The sequence below is a fragment of the Amborella trichopoda genome, chromosome 6 (assembly GCF_054954075.1).
Source record: "Amborella trichopoda isolate Santa Cruz 75 chromosome 6, AtrichopodaSantaCruz75HAP2 v2.0, whole genome shotgun sequence".
Taxonomy (NCBI): domain Eukaryota; kingdom Viridiplantae; phylum Streptophyta; class Magnoliopsida; order Amborellales; family Amborellaceae; genus Amborella; species Amborella trichopoda.
In genome coordinates this window covers 499,773-510,492 of record NC_142341.1, presented here as the reverse complement: position 1 = coordinate 510,492, position 10,720 = coordinate 499,773, and the positions used below count along the sequence as shown (strand labels likewise).

At 36.0% G+C, this 10,720-nt stretch overlaps 1 protein-coding gene across 1 annotated transcript; it reads left to right on the top strand.

Moving 5' to 3' along the window:
* Window positions 1-664: 664 nt before the first annotated feature.
* Window positions 665-5,173, top strand: LOC18434639 (equilibrative nucleotide transporter 1). The gene is made up of 2 exons (XM_006844703.4): window positions 665-1,318; window positions 4,253-5,173. The coding sequence occupies exons 1-2, from the start codon at window positions 784-786 to the stop codon at window positions 4,984-4,986; spliced, it is 1,269 nt and encodes a 422-aa protein (XP_006844766.1). The 5' UTR covers window positions 665-783; the 3' UTR covers window positions 4,987-5,173.
* The last annotated feature ends 5,547 nt before the right edge of the window (window positions 5,174-10,720 follow it).

Genomic DNA, 10,720 nt, shown 5'->3' with positions numbered 1-10,720 from the left:
TCTCAAGGTCTGAGATGGTTGGATTTTAAGATTTTTAGATATCGAAACACCTTCTAGCGAATTTTTGAAGTGCGCCTAAATTTGATTGTTTAGGGCCTCAACCTTGTATAAACTTTTTCCTTTAAATAATAATAACATGACAAAATATGTTAAAACTTTTGAAAATAGTCATTTTTTAGAAGATTATATAATCTGATAGTAAAAAAAAAAAAATTCCAGTAAAGTTTTTTTTTTGGAAGGGAGGGAGTAGATGGAGAGTATTGCTATCGTTAAAATAGAGTATATTTGCCTAAAAATCTGAACTTTTTCTTGTGAAATGATCATTTAGCTATTCTTGGTGATTCCCAAAATTTGAAAAATCCTCTCAGACAAATCCTCTGCCATATGGAGTATAATATGCTTCCTCGGGAGCACAATATTCCTTCTCCTGACCAACCACTAGACTTTTTCTTCTGGCATTTTTGTAATTTACAAAATGACACATTTATTCCTTCTAATTTTAGTTTATTATTAGCAGGAAGAATGGCATTTTCGTAATTTACGGAAAAACAAAGGGGTATATCGTTTGGTTCACATCATTGATTGCTAACAACTTCACCACCAACCTCATCGATCTCACCTTGTGAACTCTGGCCATGGCGCTATAGTTTCAGAGAAACCAGTTGCGAAACCCTAGGCCATGCAATCGAAAACCCTAAATTTCACGACTTCAAACTTTAACCCTAAAAAAACAGAGAACCCCATCTGCAAAAGAAGCAAACCCAATCCCACCATTTTTCAACAATGGGCTTCTCCTCCACATCTCCCAAGGACTCATCAGAAACCCTGGAAACCACCCCACTGAACCCGAATTCTCTCTCTACCCAGATCCCCCCTGATTCCTTCCACCTTGCATACATCATTTACTTCATCCTAGGGGCAGGATTCCTCGTCCCATGGAATGCCTTCATCACCGCAGTCGATTACTTTGCCTACCTCTACCCTGGCGTCGCAGTGGACCGAGTATTTGCAGTGACATACATGTTGGTGGCTCTGATTTTTCTGCTGATAATTATAAGGGTGGCCGAGAAATCGAGGGCATATATAAGGATAAACCTTGGGCTAGTGATGTTTGTTGTTTCTCTAGTGGTTGTTCCAGTTATGGATGTGTGTTATGTGAAGGGGAGGAGGGGATTGTATGGTGCGTATTATGTGACGGTGGTTGCGACTGGATTGTCTGGAATGGGGGATGCACTGGTGCAGGGCAGTTTGATCGGGTCCGCCGGAGAGCTGCCGGAGAGGTACATGCAGGCTGTTGTCGCTGGGACTGCCGCTTCGGGTACGCAAATGGCTTCTGCGTTTTCCTAGAGTTCTCCATTGGGGGTGTTTGTACTATCTACTTGCTTCTTTAGATGCTCTCTGTCTCTTTCTCTCTCAAAATGGTCCTAGCTTTGAATTTCTCTATGGGGATGCCTATTTTCTCATGCTGGATCTCTTTCTTTCGGATGCTTTCTCTCTCTCACACACACACACTCAATGATCCCTCTTATTTGAATTGCTCAATGGGGATGCTCTCTCTCTGTGAGGCTCCATGGGGATGCTTTTTTTCTCATGCTGGACTTCTCTCTCTCTCTCTCTCTCTCTCTCTCTCTCTCTCTCATAAACTACTTTAGATTTTGACTGGGATGGCTTTCCAAGCTTATCATCCATGTACTACAGTGATTTGATCTAGAAAAGCTGATCAATTGTGGTCCTAATGGGTCCAGAGGGAAGGCAATATGCCACTTTTGGGCATCTTGCCGGTACACAAAGCTTAGACTACAAGAGTGACGTTATGCTGCCCTTACTGTCTTTCTATGGATGGGCACAGATTTTGGGCCTTTGTAATATTGTGACCGACAATTTTACTAAATGAATGTCAATGGGTCAGGACTGTTTTTTTTGTTCATTTTTAGATCCTGTTTTTCTTGTTTGTTTAGGCTTAGATGCAAGTAGGTTGGTAGTGGGTACTCGAGTCGGCTTTGGGGCCCCCTATGGAAATTTCAATGGTGTCCACATTAAGTTGTGAAATCGGCCAGGATTGGGGGAATTCGGTCCTTAGGATGCACCAACAGATGCATTGGCCTGATTTTCAAAGAGCATACATTGTTTTAAGGGACATAAGAAGGTACACCTGTAGTGGGATTAAGAGTACAAGTGGTTTAAGAGACATAAGTACGCTTGTGCTACTCTCAAAAGAAGAAGGTACTCTTTTAGATCCTTGATAGGGCAGAGTTGGTGATCATACTCGATGGACATTCACAAAAGCTTGAAACGGTAGACAATAGTTGTTGAAAGGGTGAGTGGGTGCGGGAGCAAGGGGTAATTGTAGCAAGAACCTCCCTTATTTGGGATTGTCCTAGGAGTTCTCTTACAATAAGTATATAAAATAAATAACAAAAACCAAATACACAGTTTTTATAAATTATATTTATATACACAGTAAGCATATCAGTAATATATGTTTTTACTTGCAAGTATGTTTTCTCAAGAAAATATACAAGGGATGATTTTTCCGCATAATTTACTTTTTGATATGCATTTATGACTTATTTCCCTTTAAAAAATTATTTGACATGGGGATGAATTATATCGACTGATCCCTAAGGAATTGGGGTCATGTCCCCCATATGGGGGCAAGATCACCCAAGTTCACTCTCCTTGAGCATTGGCCACCAAGTTGGGTATTGCAGTAACCAAGCAGTAGACATCTCTATCAGATGGCTGTTCTCAGCACAAGAGACTAGATAAAATTTAGCCATACCAAGATTGGTCGGCATTACTTATCATGAGTTCAAAAGTGTATAAATGGACGGCATGTTTGCATGTGCCCGTTAGGCTGCACTAGACAGAGTAAAATCCATACATTGGTTAAACACCTTTTTCAGAAAGATGACCCCATTGAGAATACCCCCTTATCCACAAAAACAAAAAAGTTGCCATACTATAGATATCCCAAAATCAGCAAGCAGCGCACAAGGCGTAGCACTAGCAGAGCCTTGTACATACATGCAAACTGGTCTGGAGACGAAGATTCCAACATCTTATCTCATGGGACATTTACTCTTTTGAGTACATTATGGACATTAGAGGTTTTTAACAAGGCATCAATCTAGGGGTTTCTTGTAGGGCTGGTTATGGTTGGGTGGTTGGGGTTTATGTAACATTCCTTCTCTTCAAATATCAAAATGGAAATAGTATAGCTTCCTATCTTTCAAGTCTTTAAAGGCATGCCTAGTGGGTGCATAAACCAGAAAGCCAGTTGCACTATTATCATCTTCCTTTTGGTCAAAAGAAAAATAGTTGTCTTACCTTGAAAACTACATGGAAACTTACCTTTTATTCCATTTCTTGATTCAGTAATGAGTTTATAATAGAAAAAATAAAAATAAAAAATATCAGAGACATGAACTTATCTAATCAATGTATGAATCCATGCATGGTTGTGAGTCGGCATGTTTTCAAATTGGGGCAAAGTAGAGCTGGTCTTCCAAAGTGGCTTTTAACTTCGGCTGCAGTAATTTTCTCATAACAAAATGGTAAGCAAATGCTGCAACCTTATTGGAGCTGAATACAATTCAATCACTACTTCTCAAGTTGTTTCACCTTTGGTATGTTTATTTAAAAATATGTAATCTAAGTCATAATCATCATCATCATCAATAGAGCCTTATCTATACTATTTGGAGTCAGCTACACAAATAATGTTTCGTTATTCTACTCTATCAAGAGCCATACCCTCAGTAAGGTCAAAAGTTCCCATATCTTACTACTTCTATCCATATCCTTTTGAGCCTACCCCTTGCCTTTTTCGAGAATTCTACTTGAATCAAATCACATATTCTAATTGGTGTTGTATTGGGTCTACACCGCACAAATAAGTAATATGGGTACTTCCTCATATTTATACATTTCGACATGGAAATCGATGTGTTTTTCTTGCTGCTCCCGGTGAAGTTCTCTCTAGGATACACAGAATGACCTAAAACAGAATGTCTTTCCTTTTATTCTCCCAACCAATCAACATTTGCAAATTTTTTCAAGCTTTGATTCGTCCTATACATATAATCTATTCAAAAATTTCAAGAGATGTCATACATAGAATATGATCATATATTGTGGTAGTATGTGTGTTTACATACATAGAGAGAGATAGTATTAGTATGTGTGCATGCATGCTGTTTATTGTATCTTTTGGTAACCAAACACATGCATTGCTTTACCGTGATTGAAGGTGTGCTTGTCTCCCTAATGAGGATCATTACCAAATCCATCTTCTCTCAAGATGCCCATGGTCTAAGGCGCAGTGCCAACCTTTACTTTGGTGTGAGCATCGCGTTCATGATTGTCTGCCTCATTTGCCACAACGTGACACACACGCTTCCCATTATTCGGTACTACAAAAACCTCAAAGTAAAGGCCATAACCGTTGAAGAGGATGAGGAGAAGAATGAGAAGGAGACCCATGTCTGGTCATCCAACTTATGGCATATAATAGGGAGAATAAAGTGGTTTTGTTTCGGGGTGGGCCTCATTTATGTGATTACCCTCTCAATATTTCCAGGTTATATAACAGAAGACGTGCACTCTAGCCTCCTCAAAGATTGGTACCCGATCTTGCTCATAGCTGGTTATAATGTTTTTGATTTGGTAGGGAAAACTTTGACTGCTTTTTATATTATCGAGAATGAGAAAATCGCAGTTGGGGCTACAGTGGTCAGGCTGTTGTTTTATCCATTATTCTATGGCTGTTTGCATGGGCCAAAGTTTTTCAGGACTGAGATCCCAGTCACTGTGTTGACATGCCTTTTGGGGCTTACAAACGGGTATGTTACAAGTATTTTGATGATATTGGCTCCAAAGGCTGTTCCTTTGCAACATGCTGAGATGGCGGGGGTCGTGATTGTGCTCTTTCTGGGTGTGGGGTTGGTTGTTGGTTCCATTGTAGCGTGGTTTTGGGTCATATAATTCGTTGTTTCCGGAGCATTATAATGTATGTTACGTTGATTAGGGGCTCTTGTAAATTAAATATCTTTCCTTACAATTGTGTTAAGGATTGTGCAATCCAAAGTTTGCTGCAAAGATGTGCATGCTAGCCTCTGTGGATGCTAATCATCTATAAGACTGATGGCGTATTTTTCTCTTCCACTTAAAATGGATTGTATTGATGCTGTATTTGCTAGTTTTTCTTTGTGTCTTGGACCCATAAATTTATTTTGGGCAAAGAGTCTTGGGAGGCCTACCATTTCAGGATCTGATGGGCATGTGCATCTTTTGGTTCCATTTGGGGGCATGAAATTCACTATTTTTTCATGGTGACCGCAACACCTCCATTTCCTTTTTGCGCCATTTAAATCAATGTTGTCATGTACGCTTTGTAGTCTGTTTTGGATTGGTGAGAAAAATGAAGCAATTCGGTACTTCAACCGATTTGGGGAAAGGTTTCGGACTTTTTTTAAAAAAAAAATTAATTTAAATAAATTAGATATTTGATATATATAAATATATAAAAATAATAAAAAAGTAAAAAAAAAAATTTCAGAAAATAAAAAACGTACTTTTATATAGATATTTCCTTGCTTAGGCAGAACTGGCTGAAGCTTCGGCTGAATCAGCCTGGAGCAGACCCGAGTCTTACGGAAGCGGCTTAAATCTGACCAAAGCCGCAACATCAAGCTTCGCTTCAGTCTAGGTCTAAAATCCGAAGGCTTTGGCCGAAGCGAAAAGAGCTTCAATCTAAGCCTAAAATCCGAAGGCTTTGGCCGAAGCTAAGCGACCGAACGCTAATTTAAATCACATTAAGAGTCTCCTTGTACCAACTTTGTACCATACTGTAATACTATCTTTAGCCTGTAATAATGATTGGAGCTCAGCTTTGTTAGCAGTTGCTATGCCCACAAGACTCAGGATCATCGTATTTCTTCATAATTGCTCCCCTATTATCCCTCACCACACGACTTCCGGGGTTTAACATAAGGGAAAAAGTTTATATAAGGATTCTGGGGTTAACATAAGGGAAAAAGTTTATATAACGATGCTACCTTATAATGTAAGGTAGAACTACGGATGCGTCTTAAAAATCCATTAGAAAAGGTAGTTTTAATGTTGAAAAACCCTTTGATTGATCTTCTCAACATCAAGACGTATGACTATGAAAAATATAAAAATTTTAAGTCTCAGAAATAGTGCATTGTACAATATATTATCTGCACCGTTCATTTTCAAGATTTTTATATGTTTATATATCTATTTGATTTTAACCATTTTTGAAATTTATAATTTTATAATTAGATATAAAAGTAGATTTTGAGATAATCGTAAAACATTTTACATCAAAATTATATACCATGATAAAATTAGAAGGTGCACCTTACCTCTATACCTACGGATGCATCCGTATGCAAACTGCACCCTAACATAAGAAAATTTCAAGGTGCACCTTACCTCTATGCCTACGGATGCATCCGTATGCAAACTGCACCCTAACATAAGAGCTTCATTGAAATTCAATTCAAGGCAACACTCTTCAGGTGGCTCCCATAAACCAAATCTCTCTTGGCTTGATCTTCATTACCTCTCCCATTTTGTGCAGATCATATCATAACTCTTGATAATCCCCAAAACTCCTCCATATTCATGGAGGAGCCTATTTTCTGGCACCGAGCCAAAACAAGAATACAAGAAAAGGAAATGTTTTTCTTATATTCTAAAAAATGGGGTTATATGTTTTATTTATATGGCCATCCAATTCCAAACCAAGCCTTGATAACGGCATAAAATAATGACATACGATTTGTGTTTATTTTTTGGGAAAGTATGAAGTGAGACCATTTACCTTTAATACAAGTTGGTCACATTAATCTTGACCCTTAAATGAGAAATTGGGTGGCTGCAATTATTCCATTGAACAGGCTCAAATTTCAAAAGAAATCTTCTTGAGCTTTGTGATACATCTAAGCTATCAAATTTCCTATTAAATGGTTGTAAGGAATTGTGATCACCTTACGTCAAAGGTAAATGGTCTCATTGTATATAGTCTCTTATTTTTTTGGATTGTATACTATAATACTGTTCACTTTTGATACAAAGAGGTTACAATCACTTTTATCCATCATATGTGAAATTTGAGAGATTGAAATGTATTACAACATTCAAAAAATATTATTTTATACTTTGTACCCAGCTAATGACATCGCCAACTATCTAATCAATCGTCAATAGCAATGATTTAAAAATCGGCGAGTCGCAACGGACTCGCTTGAGTCGGCACAGGAATCGGTTACCCCGTGTCGATTCCAGTGTAAAATCGAGAACCGCCAGTTCTAGAACGAATCGGCCTGTTCTGCCCAGTGAATCACTTGTATGACTTCATACACGAGTGAAAGTCCCCCGTATGATGTCACATGACGAGTCCGAGTCACATAACTCGTCATACACGGGTGAAAGTCGCTCGTATAACGTCACATGGCGAGTCTGAGTCACATAACACGTCATACAGAATCGCTTAGATGTTATACATGGGTGAAAGTCGCCCGTATGACATCACATGGCGAGTCCAAGTTACATAACGTATCATACAAAGGCGAAAGTCGCCCGTATAACATCACATGGCGAGACCGAGTCACATAACGCGTCATACACGGGGTCCGAGTCACATAACGCGTCATACACGGGTGAAAGCAAAATGTTGATTTTCCATGGCTCACACACGTGGAAGACTACCGTCACCTACCGAACGTGCGTGGATGGCAACCTCAGGGACACACGCGCAAACCTTAACGAACTTACAAAATAATTTATAGAGGCGAAACTAAACCTCGTTGTTGGATGTGGGATAATTCCTATGATGCATTAAATTACAATGGAATTTGGATAAGTATTATTAATGTAAAAACCAATTATATTTGTGTTGATGTGGTGGATTGGTTATCACTTCCACAATAAGCCTTTACGTCTCAAGTTCAATTCCACATGAAAACATTTTATTTTTGTTGACAATAAAAATTTTATTTTTTATTTTATTTTTGTTGACAATAAAAATAAGCAGAAAATAAATATTTTTTTATTTTTTTTTAAATCACTCTCTTTCTATTAACAATCTTATTTACAAATTCATTCTATAAATCTAAAAAATTATTATTATTTTTAAATAAATTTATTCTATTTGAAATCTCTCTCTTTCTATTAACAATCTCTTTTACTAAATTGATTCTAGAAATCTCAAAAATTAAAATTTTAAAATATTAAAGTGTTCTTTCGAAAATTGGTATGCATTCTAGTAATTCTAACCAATTTTTTATTTTATTTATTAATTTTTTCATTATAAATCATGTAATTTATTATCTTTCTTATGGTTCTCAATAATAAATTTTAAATTAGATCGTATTACAAAATATTTTAGATTTGTTATTATTTGTATAATAAAATAATTATAAAATTTAAACTAACAATTTTCATTTCAGCATATAACATTATAGTTAGTTAGGTTGTAATAAATTTGGATTATAGTTAGTTAGTTAGTAATAATTTGGGTATTTTTAGGGGATTAGAGCTTTCCGCCAATTTGAGATTTTGATGGCCATTTTTTATCGATTAAATCTACTCTTTATAATAGTCCATGTATGATTATATATTTTATCCATGATAATTATATGATTTTTATTATGTGTGATGTAAATTTAATGGTTTACATAAGTTTATACAGAGAAAAAACATATAAATATATACAAATTGATAAAAAAAGTGAAAATTAACAATGGAGTATCTTCATTTCTTATTGGATTCCTAAAAGACAACATTTATAATTAATTTTAACAATTTTTTTGGATTTTTTTAGAACTTAATCCAACCGAGTCGGCTGATTCTCGATCCGAATCGTTGATTCACCGATCCATATGGGTTTTTGAAGTGCCTGATCCGGAGCACAAATCCGTTTTTTAAATCACTAGTCAATAGTGATTGTGACCTCTTTACGCCGAAAGCAAGTGATCTTTCTTTTTATGTAATATTTTAGATTCCTAAACACTTGCGGATTAATTAGGTGTGGAGTGCTTATATTTGAATATACGTGGATGCATATGTCCAGCACACTATACCTAGCGCAAAGATAATTTTATTATGATCCTTATTTTTGGGATCTACTTTAGAAAACACATGAGTATTTTGAAAATAAACAAAGGATTTTGAATTCCTATGCGCTTAAATTTGGTAGTTGAAAGGTTGGACAGTCTCCAATCTGAAAGGGCATTATTTTTCCAAGCATATATTTAGTGCATACGAGACCTTCTTTTTTTTATTATTACGGATGAGGTTTGTATAAGGTGTAAACTTTAATAATCACTATAAGGTGTACCTCAAAATCTAATGTATTTTAGGCGTTGAAACTCTTATGATTGCCCTAAAATGTATTTTTACCCCGATTATGAAATTGGAAGCTCAAAAAATAGTACAGATCTAACAAATCTATGAATACTTAAATATCTTGAGAATAGATGATCTAGATAATGTGTTACAAGATTTACAATTACATTGACATGGAGATGAGCAATTTGAGCGTTTTCTAATACGGAAAAAGCCTTTTGCAATGAGTTTTGTGGTGCACCTTACTTGTAAAATATGATGTTGACACCTTATATGAACTTTTATTTATTTATTTATTTATTGAGGTTGGATGAAGAGGTGATGCTCTAAAGAAATTAGAGATTTAACTGATCATATTTCAAATAAGGTGGTTGTAAGAATGTCATTGATTAGACTCAAAATTTAAAAATAAATTAGAATTTCATAAAATGCCTCGAGCTATTAGACATCTAATTATTATAAATAATTGTGACCTCTTTGTACTAAAGATAAATAGTCTCATAATATACAATCCCTAATTTATAACTTTTTACATGTCCTTGACTAATTTGAGGAGTAAAAATAGTTCTGAATAGCCTTCACCCAAGGGAGTACCTATTCACCCAAGGGAGTAAATGTACATTGTACTCTAGCAATTATCGACGTTTGTCCATTTGCTCTCTCGGGTAAAATCTAATTTAAGACTTAATATATGACCCAAGTATTGGGGATGTAATTTAACATGTAGATTAGCTTTTCATGCCAACTTTTTATGCACCTGAAAAGGATAATGTCTCAAGATTAAATAGAGAGCATTCAATTTTTTGAGGCCATATCTAAGTGATAGAAATCTTAAAATTTAAAATTTATCTTTTAAAAATAATCTTGTGATTCTGCTTTTAGATTGAAAAAATGGTCCAAAATAGACCATCTTCTCGAGGGAGTTGGTGTATATTTTGCCAACAAGAGCATAATACAGTCTCCCATTACCGAAAGTCCAGCCCGAACCACGGAGAGAGAGAGTCTGCCTATTAAACGTGGGATGAGAGAGAGCCCCATTCTGTCAAACATGATATGAGAGAAAATCTTTTGAATACAAGCATGAGATGTGGAAAACGTTAGAGTGAGAGAGAGAAACCCAGGATGGTTTCAATTTAGATCATGCGGGTTTCGGTTTTGGCCGACTTTGGTGGTCTAATAGGGTTTTTTTTTTTTAAATATATAATGAGATTATTTACTTTTGATATAAGATAATCATAACTAATGTTGATTATTGGTTGTGAAATTAGATAAATACATTTATGTTATTGACCATACACAGATTTCAAACGAATTTTTTTCGAACTTTATAACACACCTAAGA

Coding starts and splice junctions, on each gene's coding strand:
- LOC18434639 (XM_006844703.4), top strand. CDS start 784: ATGGGCTTCTCCTCCACATCTCCCAAGGACTCATCAGAAACCCTGGAA. Junction 1,319..4,252: donor CGCTGGGACTGCCGCTTCGG/GTACGCAAATGG, acceptor CCGTGATTGAAG/GTGTGCTTGTCTCCCTAATG.